Here is an 18,779-nt window from a genome sequence, read left to right on the forward strand (position 1 = left end):
TGGAGTCAGCAAGATCTAGACCATAAGAAAGCTGTAGGAAATAACTTAGATTCATCATAAATTATGAAGAAAAAAGACATTAGAGGGAACGTTAGATTAGGAAAGACTTAAAAGGTAATTCAGTGAGTCTCAGTGTATGGACTTTATTTGGATTCTGATTTTTTTTAAATGTTAAAAATAGTATATGCTTAATAATATTAAGTTATTTTCCATTCTTTTAGGTGTGATAAGTTTATATTTTAAAGACCTACAGTAAACTATTTGTTGATTGTAATGTGTTGAATTTGCTTCTGATAATGAGAAGGAGGAGGGAGTGGCTAGCAGTATGTGTGGTGGGGGAAGATTGCCCTGGTGGTTGTTGGGGCTGGATCATGGGTACATATACTATCTTGTCTGCTTTTATATGTTTGAAAAGTCTCCTTAAAAGCTTACTTTTTTTTTTTTTAAGATTTTTATTTATTTATTTGACAGAGAGAGATCACAAGTAGACAGAGAGGCAGGCAGAGAGAGACAGAGAGGAGGGAAGCAGGCTCCCTGCTGAGCAGAAAGCCCGATGTGGGGCTCGATCCCAGGACCCTGGGATCATGACCTGAGCTGAAAGCAGAGGCTTTAACCCACTGAGCCACCCAGGCGCCCTAAAAGCTTACTTTTAATGTAGTTAAAATGAGCTTTAAAAAATTAGTAAGTTATTTTGGGAGCTTGGCTACACACTTTCTCTTCAGCCCTTCATATGAGTTTACTCATTGGTTTACTACTGCTGATTATTTCATGGCTCTCCCAGTCTGTGACCTGCTCAGGACTGCTCCTTCCCAGCTCACAGACTGAAAAAACTGGTTTGTTTGTTGCCCTTCCTTTGGCTAAATACTTTATAGGCAGTGGCTTTTTTTTTGGCAGTGGCTTTTTTTGACAGAATCTTTCTGTAAGTTTTAGATGATAGGAGATACTAAATAGGCAGTACTTTTGTTGAAGGTCTGGTACCATGGCATGCTTAGGCTTATGGTATGCAGAGAATGGATCCAGCATTCTCTCTGGGAGAGAGGCTTTGGGGAGCCATGTTAACTAGCCGTGTTAACTAGCCTGTTAACTAGGCTGGGGAATTTTCTGGGAGAACAGAAAGACAAGTACAGAAGTCCATGGTGGGGATGAACAGTCTGTATTCTCTCTGTTTTATAATGCAGATTTTTCTCTACTATTCACTCTGTGTTTTAGAGGCCATTAAAAAAGGATAAAGGGACAAATAAGGAGTTCTTTTAAAAAAACATGGTTAAGCTTATATAAGACTTAAAATAAGAATAAAAATAATTTATGTAAGATGGAAACCAGCTTTATAATCCTAGAAGATTGAGTTCAAAAAATGATAGAAGGGAAAAAAAATAATGATAGAAGGGAGAAACAAGAATAAAAAGTAAATGAATCCAGCATCCAGATCTTGATTTCTGATACCATTCGCCACTAAAAGGAACCAGGGCTTCTTGGAGGAATGACAGATTCTAGGACGGGTGGAGGAAATACACAGGTTGAAGCCAGAGCATCCTTAAGCACCAAAAAGTAAGAAAATGCTTAAAAACAACAAAAAACCCAAACCAAATAAGAATGCAATGATTCAGGGTATGGCAGAGGGACACAGAATCCAATTCAAAGAGCTCCCAATGGCCAAAGCTGGAACAACTTGAGCCAAAAAATAAAGTCATATTTGATTATGACTCAGAGTATAAAATATCTATGTGGTCATACTGATATAAATGAAAGGTTGAATGAATAAATGCAAGAAAGGAGACAAATATACCATACAGAGTAATTACAAATAATTTATGTAGCCACTCAGCCTGGAGCATAAATCCTCACACCTTGATTGTGGGCTGTGCGTTGTGAACTTCTTCCAAAGAGTGCTGTATGGAAAGAGGGGAAGGGTAAATCACCGTGGGGAGTTCAGCAAACTCTATCTCACACCCTGTGATCAAGGTCCATTTATAGTAAATAGATAAAATATTTATAGTAAATAAAAGTAAATAAAATTAAAATAAAATTTCATAAAACTAAACAAAATTTTAAAACAGAAAGGTCAAAGCTTACTTAGAAGAGAGATTAAATATAGAGACATTGAGAAACAAAATTAGTATAAAACAAAATCCAATACTAAGAAAAACTGGAATGTAAGATAAGTAACATTAAATTACAGTAGAGGGCCCTGGGGCTAATAATAAATTATATGTTTATTAAAAAAAGATATAAAAAAATTACAGTAGAGGGGAAGGTGCTAGAAGTTGTTGATTATGAAGGTTCCATAGGAAGTTCCTGAGGAGAGCTAGCTTCTCAGGGAAATGAGCTGCAAAATGGGCTTTGTCACAGAGAAACTGGGGCTGAGAGCCTTTGTTGCTTTCTGTATCCTCCTCTGAGCTTCACATTCTTAGCCCTTTTCTCCTTTTTCTTCTTTGTCATCCTTACCTCCTACTGGCCCCAGCCCTTATCACTTATGAGCCTTCTTAGGTGCTAAAGCATACACAGCTGACTCTAAAAATTTAGTTTGTGCAGTAAATTCTTAATGAGCCCTGGTTGTATGACTGGCATTATACCAGGTACTGTTGGGAAGACAAAAAGCAGCCTAATTTTGGAGACAGACTGATGAGTCTACTAAGTAATTATTTGCCATTTTTTTTTTAAATTGCAAACGGCCAAAAAAAGTAATGAATTGAGGATGTTTTCATATTTTTAGGTGCAAATATTCTGCGAGATTCAACAGGCAACGTCAAACTAGGAGATTTTGGGGCCAGCAAACGGCTTCAAACCATCTGTCTTTCAGGGACAGGGATGAAGTCTGTCACAGGCACACCATACTGGATGAGCCCTGAAGTAATTAGTGGAGAAGGCTATGGCAGAAAAGCAGACATCTGGTAGGTTTTGATGTTAGGTTTGCCTATGTGCTATGGTGAGTGCTGTGAATTGGGTAAGACGGATGAATCACAGACCTGTACCCCTGAAACAAATAACACATTATATGTTAATTAAAAAAACAAAAACCAAAAACACTTGCCTTCGCACATAATTTCACCCAAAATGGAAGTTACTGAGCCAGATTTAAATGATCTTTGGTAGTTTTGAAGTAGGATGCCAGGAATACTTTTGTTTTAATTTTTTTCTCTTTTTGGCTTAATAATTAGCTAAGTAAATGGAGTTCTTGAGCCTGTCTTCCTTTCTTTGGGGAGGGTTTCATCTAAAGCAGATTCCAGCATTAGAAAACTGTCTTTGTTTTCTATCCCTGAGGAACTTTAAGAGTTACTAATCTTTTTTGTTAGTATCATGTAATTCAGTTATCTTTAATTAATAATTTTAAGTTAAAAAATAAAGCGGCTGTTTCCTGCTTCCCACCCAGAATTGTGTTTAATAGATATTCATTTTAGGCACCTAATGGCTGAAAGAATTTCTAGTGTTTGTGTTCTTTGTAATAAGATAAACACAAAAAACTATGTTTAATGTCAATTTAGAAAATTATATAAGGCAAAAATTATAAAATGAATAATGTTCTTTGCCTAACCATTTGAGTTAGTCTCCCATTGATTTTATGTTTAAATTATAGTTTTATATAATTACAACCTTTTAATGAAACTTTAAACTTGAAATGAAGTTGTATTTAAATGTAAATGGATGTTAGTTGTGTTTCTCATGTTGTAGTTAAGTGACTTTCCTTCATGATGATACTATCTGTGTAATTTTTCCCTCCCTAGGAGTGTGGGCTGTACTGTGGTGGAGATGCTAACTGAAAAGCCTCCTTGGGCAGAATTTGAAGCTATGGCTGCCATCTTTAAAATTGCCACTCAGCCAACCAACCCAAAGCTGCCACCTCATGTCTCAGACTATACTCGAGATTTCCTCAAACGGATCTTTATAGAGGCCAAACTGAGACCTTCAGCTGATGAACTGTTAAGGCACATGTTCGTGCATTATCACTAGCAGCCAGTAACCTCTCCTGTGCCTCTACCCAGCTCCCATCAATTCATTCACCTTCTCTCTGACTGCACTTTTCTTTTTTATAAAAAAAGAGAGATGGGGAGAAAAAAGACAAGAGGGAAAGTATTTCTCTTGATTCTTGGTTTAAATTGTTTAATAATAATAGTAATCTAAATTTTTTATATTTAATCTTTTTTTCCCTTACAAGAACTTGAAACTCCTTTTTTTTAAAAATTTTTTTATAATGTACTGATGTGGTTCAGAGAGATAAAGCACTTTAGTACATAGTTGCTCTTTTTAGTACAAACAAATCATTTAGAATACCTAAGGATTAGAGAGTCTTTCCCCATGTCACTGACAGATTGGTGTTGATGGGGAGACATGGAAAACAAGGAGAAGAAAATGATGTATGATTTGTAGTTTTTAGTGATTAGTATTTAAAATAGATCCTCATTTATGGGGTTGAGCCCTAAACTTGAGTTTAGGGTAGGTACTCAACTTAAAGAATATAGGTTCCTTCTTATATCTGTATTCTTTAGATCCTAACCTCTGTCTACCAGGCTTTTTGCTCAGTAGGAGTCTTGATAGAAAATATGAATCTCTAAGAGGTATGTTTATTTGTTAATCCTAACCAGTATAATAAGCAAATACACTATAATAGATCTATGTTACTGGAATCTGTATACCTTGAGGGATAGCTTTCAGCTTTAAAAAAAAAAAAAGAGAGAGAGAGAGAGAGAGAGAGAGAGAGAGAGAAAGATACTATATTAGAGTAAAGCAGATATGAGAAGTCAGCAAATCCAAATTAAAAGGCAAAAAGAGATTGGTGTGATTCAGTGTGTGGGCAGAAGAATCCACATTTAACAGTTAATAGAAATAATGAAAAGAAGAACTAAATGTTTAGTGTATTTTAAACTATGGTCTTTACTGGAGGGAGAAAGTCCCAAGATTAAGGGAAAAGAGAAATAACCAAATCATGTATCTTCCTATTTCTAGCTCCAGATTCCCCATAGATAACATTCTTTGGGAACTAAGAATTTAACTTGGGGCATCCACATGTTAAAGCTAGTCTCATGAGATAAAAATCCTTGTTCTTGGGATCACAGAATACTAAAGCACCTCACAAAATAAGCTACCGTGTAAAACAGTGGTTCTCAAATGTTGGGTGGGAATAATTTTGCCTTGCATTTGGCAGTGCCTGGAGAGTTTTTCATGTCACAACTAGAAGGATCATAGTGGCATTGGGTGGTCTGAGGCCAGGGATGCTGCCAAAAAAAACTACACTATACAATACAGCATCCCCATCTGCTAACAAAGAATTATCCTGACCAAAATGTCAAAAAGTGCTGAAGTTGAGAACCTGATGTAAAGACCAGCCCCAGTTATAAACTAAAAATAGCCATTTACAGAGTAGGTTCCTTGCAAAAAGTATATTTCAGAGAGAAAGAGATGCAATGCAGAAAAAGGGTTTTATAAGAGCCGATACCACTTCTTCCAAGTCAAGGGTGAACAATTTCAACAAACATCAAATAGCAGTCCTTTCCTTTACCAGCTGTGTATTAAAACCAGATCAGTAACTTCCATTGTAGAAACAAAATGAATTTAAACATGGAACCTATTAAACCCAGCCATCTGTATATATTCTTTCCTCAAAAGTCAGTTCATAATTGTGGGAAAAGAAAAGCATATCAAAACAAAGTATTAACTACTTTATAAGAATGTTTAAAACTGCCAGGTATTACTAGTATAACATACCCACCAAGAGCAACGACATCCAGTGGAAAGAAGCATCTGGGAAACTCCCACTATCTCTGATGGACTTGTGCTACTGAAAAATATGAGTAATAGCGGTAATTTAGATACTTGCAGTTTGTTTCAGCATATTAAAGCAAGTGCTAAGTACTTTATTTTTAAAGGTTAGGAAATAGTAGTCTTTCTGGAGGCCCTAAATGTGAAGCCTTTCGTGGGATTCATAAGGGACTCGAGTATTTTATTTTCTGCTAAAAGATATGTTCTTCTAGGGGCTGTTTTAAAATACTTTGTTTATGAAGTTGGGTAGATCTTGGTTTCCTGGATCAAGGTCCTATCTGGCATTATCTCTAGGAATATTTGAAATTCTACTAGCTAGTCTGAGAAAAAGTCAAAGCACAAATGCAGTTGTCAAGGCTTCTCCCATACATTTATAATTAAAGGAAGCAGCTTGCAAGGAAGAATATGAATTAGTGGCCTCTTCCCCCTTGAAAATCAACTGCCAAATCTTGTGCTATAAACGTAGTCCCCAAGGATGTGGATCTATTATAATTTCTTTAGCTTTTATGAGTGAAGGCATCTCTTCTGCTTGAGCAAGATTGTGGTATCTGGACCAGTGGGCTTTTCCTTCATTCCTTCGTCTTGTGTGGTTTTGATTTCCTTGTAGCTCATTTTTGGTTTGCCAGGGTAACTAGCAGTGCAGAATATGAGAGAAATGCTCTTTAGAGAGAAATCTTGGGGGGCTGTGAAGCCCAAGGCAAAATTGTTTGCTTTTTCCTTCTCTAAATGCTATGGAAGATAAAATCACCTGAAAAGAAACTACTACTTTAACACTGCTGCAGAAGACCTTTGTTTTATAAGAAAAATATGGAAAAGTATTGTTCTTTATGTAAAGACTTAAAAATAGACTAATAGTTTACAGAATTATTATATAAAATGTGATGTGAATTTATTTCAAACAAGTTATAAAGGTACCAAAAATGACAATAAAAGTTAATATATATAAAAACTACCAGAACAAAAAAGCTTAAGGTGGGATGAGGTATGAAAGACTAAAGGTAAATTTTAGAAAAAATTTTGAAAGGAAACCCATTAGGGGCAGTTAAATATGACACTCCAGTTTTTTTTTTTTTTCTAATAATGGTATGGATCAGAAATGAAATTTGAACTTTTAAATATGACTCTAAATATACTTGTTTTTTAAATGCAGAACTGATTCTTCTATACTGTAATGTTTCTTTGCTGAGGTTGGAAAATGGCCAGACTGCTGACCTTGTGCCTTTAAAATGCATTCTGCTTTGATAGTGGCAGACTTTTTGGTGCTGGAGAAGATTCACTAGCAGTCTTATATGTGCTTTTCAGGAAATATCTTTCTACTTAGGCCTTGAGAGATTCAAAATGGCATGAGTTAGGCTTGGACCAAATATAAGATCTTTTACATTGCAAACAAACTGTATTGAATAAAAGGGTTGAAAAATAACATAATGACTAATGGAAATTTTGATGGTTGGTAATTCTTTAAAATGTACTTAAAAGTATACAGACTTTGAAGTTTTCAGTATGCCTATCTTGAAAATTTTTCAATTTTTCTCTTTTACAAAACATGTTTCTAACTTGAAAATGATTAAAGATGATTGCCTTAGAAAGTTCTCAAAGGCAGTCAACCTTACATAATTTATATGAGATTGAAATGTTAATGCACAGTCTGAAATGTAAAAGAAAAATTAAAACTTATTTCCGAGTAAGTTGAATTGGCTTTCAGTTGAGAGAGCCTTTATCTTATTTCCAATAGAAAGTACAGTAAAAAGGTGGATTTTTTTTTTTTACAAGAGTTTTCTGCTACTAGAGCTCTTATATATATCAGGTCTGGTCTGTAGTACTTCTGAGATGGTGTTGTAAGATATGTGAAGTCACTAAGAAAAGTAAAATCTGGATAGTTTATAGGGACGACCAAGCTTGGGTGCAAAAGCCAAGATACTTGTCAGATGCAGACTCTGAACCACAGCAGAGCTCTGTGCCAGTGGTTTTGAGGTCTAGAGACCAGTAACTTGATCCAGAATACCTGGTGTCAGTTGAGTATAGAAATCTATCAATTTCTTTTAAAGAGAGTGAATCTTTTTTACTTGCTTATTCAATAATTGTGGCTTATTATGTCAGGTACTAGATTAACTTATCCTTAAGTAGGTCACGGTCTAGGAGGAAATTAGGCAAACAAATACACTTATTTCATGGTATACCCTAACTCTGAAAGTTTAGCAGTGATGTTTTTAAACATCACTGTTTTTTATGAAGTGAGAGGAAAGCAATTTTGGGCAATCATTGGCTGTTGTAAACTAAAATGCCATTAACAGGGAAAAAGTATCCCCAAATTGGAGGGACCACATAGGTCAGGTGGCCTCTGTCTCAGGACTTCCTCTATATAAAAAAGTCCATCCCCTACTCAATTCTAATGGTGAGGGGCATATATCCCAAAACATGGGTTTTTTTCCTGCTTTTTCTTTTAAAGGGAAAACAGTTTTTAAAGTCTAAATTTTTAAATGTCCAAACCATTTGATAGAAGTTGTATTCTGTCAACAGTGTTACATATGCTAGGATCAGGACAATTTCTTGAGCCCTTATTGTTGTATTAAGTTTGGTCTTTTTACAAATGTAATGCTCATATTTATTTGAATTTTAAGATTGATTAAGTGTTAATGAAAAGCAATTTAATTGTTCATTTTTGGTAGTGCCTTTTTCTCTGTATGCCTTAATTTTATTTTATATCAATAATATTTCAAGTTACCCACCACAGGAAGGTTTTTCCAAAATCAGTAGGCTTCAAGAGTTCATTTGGCCTTAGGACTGTGTGTTGGCCCATAAACCTTTCTTAATGCCTGCTTCCTCCTCCTACCTTTTTCTACCTCTTTTATTTTACATATATATATTCTCCATATTTTACATATATATGTTCAAAGAGAAACATTAGCATTAGTCTGTAATAGACACACTGCAGTCTCCACTAGACGTGAATGCCTACAATAAGGATAGAAAGAGGTATTCTAATTCTAAGAGACGTAGAGAATTGTTTTCCAGCTTGGTGACTTGACTTTCAATCACATTGGCACTGTCCAAATTCTTTGTATATCATGGTTCAGTTATGATTTTCATAGCAGAGCTAGAATGGTTAATTTTGCCCTAAAGAGGTCATTTAAATGGTTTATAGTGTTAAGGCAATGAAACTTAGGGCCATGTGCAAGGAATCCAGGGATAGCAGTTCTGATCCTTACTTTTAACTAACATTTTGACTAAAGCTCTAGCTTACTTTTCTGTGAAAAGAGAAAGTGAGTGTGTGTGTGTGTGTGTGTGTGTGTGTGTGTGCGTGTGCGTGCACGTGCGTGTGGGTGTGAGAGAGGGAGAGAGAGTGATTTGGGGCAGAGGTGGGAAGGAAGGAAAAGTATGAGTGTTCAATTAGATTAGTCTCTGTACTAGAAGAACAACTGAAATGTGTATGACCTACTGATGATGGATGAGTGTAATCGTCTTCAGATAGGAACGCCAGCACATTTTCCACAAGTAGCTAGTACAAGTGATTGTTTAATAAAGGTATTTATTGTAAATTGCCAAGCTCTTGGTTGGTAAAAGTAGATTAAAATTGAATTTGTATGTGTGTATAATAGTGAGCTTATATATAATTCTGAAATAGAAAATAATTGATTTTGCATAGTTCTTCATGAGCTCTTTGAAATAGAAATTCTTCCAGACATTATGAAAACAAGCTTCCTTAGCTTACCAAGTGTTCAAAAGGAAATTGTCTTATACCTCTTTTTGGTTGGCTAGGGAAGGCGTGCTGTGAAGCCACTGTTCCTACTTCATAGTTGTCTGTAGCTTTGCTTTGACTTCTGCCACAGTCTGGACAGGATGCCATAATAGGTATGGGAAGTGTCAGGGGCAGCCATCTCTCCATACTCACCTTTCAGAGCTGTAGATGATGATGAGCTTTTAGGGGAGTCTAGAGAATCTTCTCAGTGATAGAGCAGACCTGGTTCAGTTTCAGAGAGTTGAGGGTGGAGTCCTAGTTAAAGAGAATGAATTTTTATTTGTTGCCTGTATACAGCCTCATGTAATTCTTCATATTTTTCATAATTATGCATTTTCATTGTAATATATTTTTGTTAATAACAGCAAAGGTATTGAGTCAGTGAGTACTGTTCTTCCCTATGCCTGATGACTCCTTGTTTGTATTTGCAATCTGTATTATCAGAATCACTTTAAACCAAAGCTTTTATATTCCCTGCACACATAGCCAAAATGATTATCACTGTTACTTCTGCCCATCTGTAAGCTAACAGTAAAAGCATGTTAAAGCAGGTACTTATAGAATTTGTATCTCAACCTATCCTTCAAGTAAAAAGACAGGTGCTCAGTGTTTGCATTTAGACATACAGAACTACATAAACATTACAAATTTGAGCTTGTACATGTGCCAATTTTACTATCATTTGACCATAGATGCATATACATATACGTTGACATATGATGCCTCAGGTTGGTGGCATAGTTTCTTCCTAGTGTCTTAACATTTATGAACTTGCGTTTTACTTGAGAGGCATTTTAGGAAAGCTGTGAAGAAAAATAGGTTTTGGGCTGATGTCTGCTCTGTGCCATAGACATTTTGGAACATAGGGGAGAGCCTGCTGTCTAGTATACATGCAGAATTTGTTCCCAGATAAGGATTTCTGAGTCCCCCTCATGCCAGTTGAGAACGGTAAAGTTTGTGACTATACTAAAAAGCACTTTTGTGTTCATTTATTTACATATTTTTATAATTAAAGAAACCCAACATGTAACTAGTGGTGATTTTAGCATAAGCATTACTTGGAGGGGAGAGGTAGGTCACATTTTAAACTCTGTTAGCTACTTGGGCTCCAAAATGGATTTGACATATTCTCATTTTTCCAAAGACTTTTTTCCACCTGGGAAAAGAAGAATGACTAGTGGAAACATTTGAGTTGGGAAGGCTTATGGGCAAAGGAAAGTAGGCCAGACCCTTGCAGTACACCCTGTTCAAGTGCAAGTACAGTGTCTATGGATAAGAATACTTCTTTAAAAACAAACGATTGTTTGTAATACAATCTTAATTAGTAAATAAAAAGTTTACATTTTTTCTATTGGTTTTAAAATTTGCTACCCTGCATTCTGAAATATTATAAGAGTTAATACCAAAAATACTTTTAATGTCTGACATCTCTTACATTTCACATGGTTCTTTTTATTCAAATATCATTGTAAATAAAAGTAAACTTGGATAAATTTGAAAATAAACTTGTAATTGTTGCAAACTATGATTATCAATTTGTAAATTTACCCTTTGACCTAATGTATATTTTTTAATGTAGCCATTAAATTGTCTGTATTTAATCTATTAGTTTCTCTCTGTAAACGTTTTTAATCTCAGTTGAATGCTGGGCAGTTTATAATTATGTACAAAGGTATTTTTTTCATATCAAAGTTGACTTTTGCACATTTCTGGAAATGTTTAATTTGTACACTGATTTACTACTCTGACTAATAATTGTTGATGGGTGTATGAGTATCATGAATGCGTGCATTGAACTACTGTCTGTGTCTTTATATTTTAACTTCTTTCAAGATGTAGCCATCAGTAACTGCACTGCTATTACTGACTTAAATGGACCTTCTTGCTTTTACAAAGTATACTTATCTATGGTTCTATCTTTGTTGAAGAACTCAGGAGTTCAGCATCACTTTCTGATTTTATATGTATTCTAAAATCCACGACTAAGTTGAAAGTATGCTTGTAACTCTGGGTATCAGGGGATGTGTGTGTGGAGATGTCTTTGTCTGTAGGCACATGTATATATCCCAATAATTTCTTATTTTCATTTCATTTCTACATTTTTATGAACTTGTTTTATAAGGGTACTGTTTAGTTAGAATAATTAAATATATATAAAAGCTTTCTGAGAGATTATTTACTATATGAATATATTTTCAGCTGGCTGATCAAAAATATTTTTTTAATTTTGTTTTTAACCATTTGAAATGTATTTGTATCTCCAGAATTGGATGCAAATTTACTTAGATATCAACTAAAATATTCTTGCAAGGAAGGGCATTGAATTCTCTTTTGAGAATTCTGTGAAATGCGAATTAAGAGGAAAAATGGGTTTTAAAGCAGTAGCAAAAACATACTGCCCATTAAAATGGCCTTTGAATTCTCAAAGCTATGAAAAAATGTGAGAAACTAAATTGTCTTGAAGAGATGTCAAGATTTTTTTATATCTCCAGTTGCTGTTGGCCTGTCCTGTTGTTTTTGAACATTTCCTATATCCGACCCTAAAGATTTCAACTTTTAGTTTTTCTCTTTCTGGGCAAAGTCAAACCGCATTATAAAACAGTACATTGACATATTGTGATCCTCTGTAATTGACTATAAATTGGTTTAGGAATATTTGAACATACATTGTTGTGTCTTTAGACTGTACTGTGTATTTTAAGTACTGGCAGAGAAAGAATTGGAAATTAAATTTCCAATCTGACAATGTTATTGTACTAAAGGAAAACCTTGTTTTTAATATGCGGTACCACATAAAAATTATTTGTATTAGGAATAAAGTCCACTGTTGAAGTTGAATGTCACTAAGTGTATTATGTTACAAGGAGCCGGTATGATTAGAAAAACCTACCAGAAGCCAGATACAGTGTGGTATGTGCCACATTTCATGCACATTTTGACTTTGTGTTGTTCATTCAAAATTGTGCTTGTAAAAATGTATAAAATTTCTGAGTTTTACAATATTTTGTACTTATTTTTTCTTGTTGGTAAATAGCTTTTTTTTTTTTTAAAATCTAATGTGAAAGAAACCATGTTTATATTTTGTTAGTGATCAATGACTTTGTTTATATGGAAATTTGTATATTGTTGGCTCACATCTTTGTTTAGATTTATCGTGCATGAAGGCCTGCAATAATTAGCACAATGAAATTGCTTTTTCTTACATGTTAGTTCATCTTTTTTGAAAGACTGTGGTGCAAAGGCTTACTCTGAGTAACCTTCTGGACTTTGGAATGAATATAAATGAATGGCACTTTGAGTGTTAATAAAGCTGATATTTATTTCCACTGTGATTGATTTGTTACAATCTGTTCTTGGACACAGTGTGTTCTCCTGTTCCCTACTTTGCCTGAGTTGATCACCTTCTAGGAGACCAAGCACAGACTGACCTGGGAAACATTGCAACCGAATCTTCCTAGGGTATGTCTGTAATAATCCTACCCAACATGCTCTGCATATGGGCATGCAGAGCATAAAAGATATGCTCATGCATATCTTTTAATGGACACTTCAATTATCCAGATCAGAAATGAACAGTGATTAAAAACAGAAACAAAGCCTACTATAAGAGTATAAGCAATGGATGCTCCCACAGTATTATAGATCGTTTAAATTAATACCTTCATATAGATGGCATTTTAGTGGTGCAAGTCAAAAACCTCAAACTCTTATATATCCTCTAAGAATTAATCCTGTAGAAATGATTGGAGATGTGCTAAGGTTTATCTATAAAAGCCCCAAATTGAGGCTCTGTATGTCCCAACAATAAATGCTATTATAACAAAGTATTACAAAGTGGCCGGCTTATAACAAATTTACTGTCTCTGCTCTGGAGGCTAGAAGTCTGGCATCAGGGTGTTAGTAGGACTAGGTTCCTTCTGAAACCTGTAAGGGAATCCTTCCTTGCCTCTTCTAGCTTCTGGTAGCCCCAAGCATTCCTTGGCTTATGGCAGCATCAGTAGTATCTCCATGTGGTGGTGTCCCTCTGTGTGTGTTTCCCTTTTTTATAAGGACACCAGTCAATGGATTAGGGCCTACCCTAATGCCCTTATTTTAACTTGTAAAGACCCTATTTCCATCAAGGTCACATTCTGAAGTTCTGGAGATTAGGACCTCAAAATACTTTTTTGGGGGAAACCCATTACAGTCTCACCTGTGGCCCCTGAAAATTTATATCCTTCCCACATGGAAAATACATCCAGCCAATCCCAACATCCCCAGTCTTCCATAATTCTAGCATCACCTTTGAAGCCAGTATTTCATCTACACCTCACCAACTCATTTAAATGTCATCTGTATCTGTTACGGGGAAGACCCAGGGTGAGTTTCATGCTGGAGCAAGATTCCTTTCCCTCTGGGAACCTCTGAAACCAGACTAGTGATCTGCTTCCAGAACACAATGGTGGGATGGCAGAGGATGAACATTTCCATTCCAGAAGGGAGAGGTCAGAAGGAAAAAGGGAGAATGGGTCCCAAGCAAGTATAAAACATAGCAGGGCAAGTTCCACTAGATTTTAAGACTTGAGAATAATCTTCACGATCTCCATGTGTTCTGAGGAGCCTGCTGGCATGGTGACATTGCCCCTCACAACCAAGGAGTGGCCCAAAGACTTAGTCACTTATGTCCAGGGCTTGTCCCCTCTGGGGGGTCTCAGGGCTGCCCTCAAATCATTCTTCCCTCTTCTTGAAGGACAACATGTCCACAGCCAAATAGTTCTATCAGTTCTTCTCCTGCCTACAGAATCACAAATCACAGCCAGCCTTTCATTTCATTTCTGTCCCCTTGCAAACCATCAGCATTTCTGCTGAGATAATTTACTGGGTCCATGGATCACAAACCTAATACCTTCAGCAAATGGTTGTCCAGCCACAGCCTTTGTTGTTTTCTCCAGAGCATACTTTCTCATTATTTGTGATATTGATAAGCTGAGGCTTTTCCAAATCTTCAAATTCTAGTTCCTTTTTGCTTCATAATTCCTTCTTCAATTTATCTTTTTCCTCTCACATTTTACTATTATCAGGTCACACCTTCCACCTTTGCTAAATATCCAACTTCATTGCTTTCAAGTTCTACCTTCTACCCAAAAGAACACAATGCAGCCAACTTCTCTGCCACTTTATAACAAGGATCATCTTTTCTAGTAGTTTCCAATTCATCTTCCTCATTTCCCTCTGAACCCCACCAGAATCACATTGAATGTTTGTGTTTCTATCAAATCTAGGCTTTTTCTTATCCTGCATCTCAAAATTCCCCCATCCTCTACCCATTACCCAATTCTAAAGCCACTCCCACATTTTAAAAAGATTTTATTTTTATTTATCTGACACAGAGAGATCACAAGTAGGCAGAGAGGCAGGTAGAGAGAGAGAGAGGAGGAAGCAGGCTCCCCACTGAGAAGAGAGCCCGACTCGGGACTCGATCCAAGGACCCTGTGATCATGACCTGAGCTGATGGCAGAGGCCCAACTCACTGAGCCACCCAGGAGGCCCCACTCCCACATTTTTATTTAAAAATATTTAAAATCGAAATGTAGTTGACAGAAAATAATATGTTTCATGTGTGCAACATAGTGATTCAACAATTCTATACATTATGTTTACCATGATAAGTATAGTTACCATCTGTCAACATACAGAATTATTACAATGTTATTGACTATATTCCCTATTGACCTTGCATTCTTGGGACTTATTTTATAGCTGAAAATTTGTACATCTTAATCCCCTTCACCTATGTTGCCCCCCACATCCTCTGCTCTGCCAATCACTAGTTTTCTGTATTTGTGGGTTTGTTTCTGTTTTTGTTGGTTTATTTGTTTTTTTAGATTCTGCATATAAGTAAAATCATAAGGGGTTTGTCTTTTCCTGTCTGACTTATTTTACTTAACATAACACCCTCTAGGTCCCATATTTAGGTATGGGCAGCACCCCACTTCCCTTTACCAAAATCAGTATTAGAGTTCTCCAGAGAGGCAAAATTTCTGTGTTGCAGAATTCCTTTTCCCTTGGGAAACGCGTCTTTGCTCTTGGGGTCTTCAGCTGAATGTATGTATACAGCCCACCCACATTATTGAAGATATTTTGCTTTACTTAAAGTCTACTGCTTATAAATGTTAATTTTATCTAAAAACTAAATAGGAGCATCTAAGCTGTTGTTTGACAAAAAAAAAAAAAAAAACCCAAAACTGGACACCATAATCTAGCCAGGTTGACACCAAAATGAATCATCACAGGGATTGAGCAAATAAACTAATATGTCCATACAATGGAACTCTTCACCATGTATTAATGACTAAAAGAAAGCAAGTTACATGAGATGTATAGTATAATCCCACTTTTTGCTTAAAAATAGAAAAAATATCGGGAGAATATATATGTCACTCAAGTGGTGGAGTTATGAGTGGTTATTATTTTTGCTTATATGTAATATTTAAACTTTTATGATAAATGTGGTGTTTTTGCCTATAACAAAATATCTCCCTGCCAGCTTTATTGAGATATAATGAACATATAACATTGTGTGAGCTTGAGATACACAATCTGTTGACCTGATACACTTATATATTGCAATATGATTACCACCATAGCATTATCCATTATATCATATGACTTCCATTTCTTTATTTTGATAAAAACAATAAGATCGACTCTTTTAGAAACTTTCAAGCCTATAATACAGTATTATCACCTATAATCACTATCCTATAGATTAGCTCCCTAGAACTTATTTATTTTCTAACTGGAAATATTATTCCTTGGCCAGCAACTCCCTATTTCCTCCACCCCCCTCAGCCCCTGGTAACCACCACTACCCTATTTCTATGAGTCCAGATATTTTTTAGATTTCACTTGTGATATATTATTTGTCTTTCTTCATCCGACTTCCCTTAGCACAATGTCCTCAGTCCATCCATTTTGTTGCAAATGTCAGGATTTTACTCTTTCTCATTGCTATTTCATTGTGTATATATATGCACCACATCTTCTTTATCTATTCATACATTGACAAACACTTAGGTTGTTTTCATATCTTGGCTATAGTGAATAATGCTGCAATAAACATGGGAATGCAGATATTTGAGATCCTGTTTTCATTTCCTTAGAATGATACCCAGAAATGAGATAGCTGGATCATATGGTAGTTCTATTTTTATTTTTTTGAGGAACCTCCATACTGTTTTCCACAGTGTCTCCATCAATTCATGTTCTCACCAACAGTGCACCAAGGTTCCCTTTTCTCCACATCCATACCAAAATCTGGTATATCTTATACCCATTCTAACAGGTGTGGGGTGATAGCTCATCAGGGTTTTAATTTGCATTTCCTTGATGCTTAGTGATTTTGAGCATCTTTTTATGTGTTAGTTGACCATTTGTATGTCTTCTTTGAAAAATATTGAGGTCTTCTGCCCATTTTTTAATTGGATTGTTTATTTTTATGCTATAGAGTTGAGTTAATGCTATCAAATTTTTAAAATCTACTTTGGGATATTAACCATTTATCAGATATATAGTTTGAAATATTTCCTCCCATTTCATAGATTGCCTTTTCATTTTGTGATTGTTTCTTTTGCTATGGAGAAACTTTTTAGTTTATTGTAGTCCCATGTATTTATTTTTGCCTTTGTTGCATGTGCTTTTGGTATCACATCCGAAAATTGTTGCCAAGAGCAACGTCAAGGAGTTTTTCCACTATGTTTTCTTTTAGGAGTTGTATATGGTCTCAGATCTTACATTTAAGTCTTTAATCCATTTACAGTTGATTTTTGTGAGTAGTAAGGGGTCCAATTTCATTCTTCTGCATGTGATTATCCAGTTTCTCTAACACCATTTATTGAAGAGATTACACTCTCCCCATTGAGTATTCTTATCAAATATTAGTTCACAAAATATTTTCTTAATTATGAAAACATTATATTAGTCATTTTTCTTCATCACCTCCTTCACTAAATTAAGCAGGCTTGGCAGTAAGAACTTTTAAAAAGGCCATATGTTTAACCTAGTATTTTTATTTCTCAGAACTTACTTGGGAAAATAATTCAAGATACATTTAAAGATTTATACACGATGTTAGTCATCACAGAACTACTTCTATAACAGGACAAATTGTAACTATGCCAGTCCCCCCCAAATTTGGGTTTGGCTAAATGAATCATGATACTATGATACCATGAAAAATTAAAGTCATTAAATACTCATTCTAACAAAGGGTGAAAAAAGCTTAAGTTAGGGGGATTATAAAATCATATGTCCAAGTAACATCTTGGTGTAAAAACAGCTACTTACAGAAGAAAAAGCCTGGAAGAAAATAGACCAAAATGTAAATACCTAAGGGTGGTATATGTATGATTTAAATAGCCTTCACAGTGCTTTTCTGTTTTCCAAGACTTTTACATAGCATGTAGTATTTAATCAGATGGAAGATAGAAAAGTGGAAAATCGAGTTTTAAAGCTATGGTTCCTCCACTTCTTGCGTGAAATTCATTTAGAACAGGGACCAAAAAACCTTCAATTTACTGAAAGTCATTTAGCTGAGAACTGATCTCCGCGTTGCAAATTCTGTGGCTGAATTTCAGCTGTTCAAGTGATCAGCAGTGTTTAACACAGAGGATCACTTCCTCTACCTTGAAATGCCATCATATGAAAGCAGTACTTCTAGGTCTCCTTATTTCCCTACCTCTCTAACTGCTCCTTGACTGGTGTTGCCCCAATTCTCCACCTTCGAGCCTCCTCATTGTAAAACGTATCCCAAACTTATCTTTACCTACATTCATTCCCTAGGTACCCTCCAACAGTTCTATAGCTTCAGTACGATACATAGGTTGACAATTCCCAAACTTACATTTCTAGGTCCCTGTAATTCAGGCTTACACCCAACTGCCTTCTTGACATTCATTTTATTTAATTGTCTATTAGCACACTCCTATGTTTTCCCCAAAACCCATATGTTTGAAGCCCTAACCGAAATTGTGAACTGTATTTGGAGACAGAACCTGTAAGGAAGTGATAAAATTTAAACGGAGTCATAAGGGTGGGACCCTATTCTGGAAGGGCTGGTGTCCTTAGGTGAAAAGGAAGAGACACAGTTCTTGCCCTTCTCTCAACCCCACAATGAGGACACAGCAAGAAAGCAAGAAGGTGGTAATCTGTAAGCCAGGAAGAGAGCAGGACTTGATCTTCAACTTCCAACCTCCAGAGCTGTAGGGAGATAAATTTCTGTTGGTTAAGTCACACATAACAACATGTGGCA

At 35.7% G+C, this 18,779-nt stretch overlaps 1 protein-coding gene across 1 annotated transcript in view; it reads left to right on the forward strand.

The window, feature by feature from the left end:
- The window catches only part of MAP3K2 (mitogen-activated protein kinase kinase kinase 2), an 86,087-nt gene extending 73,265 nt beyond the window's left edge, over nt 1–12,822 (forward strand). Inside the window, exons 16-17 of the mRNA XM_059166563.1 lie at nt 2,714–2,891; nt 3,723–12,822. Coding sequence (XP_059022546.1) covers nt 2,714–2,891; nt 3,723–3,948 — 404 coding nt within the window. The 3' untranslated portion in view covers nt 3,949–12,822. The remainder of the gene's footprint in view (nt 1–2,713; nt 2,892–3,722) is intronic.
- The last annotated feature ends 5,957 nt before the right edge of the window (nt 12,823–18,779 follow it).

The sequence above is a fragment of the Mustela lutreola genome, chromosome 3, assembly GCF_030435805.1.
Source record: "Mustela lutreola isolate mMusLut2 chromosome 3, mMusLut2.pri, whole genome shotgun sequence".
NCBI classification, from domain to species: Eukaryota; Metazoa; Chordata; class Mammalia; order Carnivora; family Mustelidae; genus Mustela; species Mustela lutreola.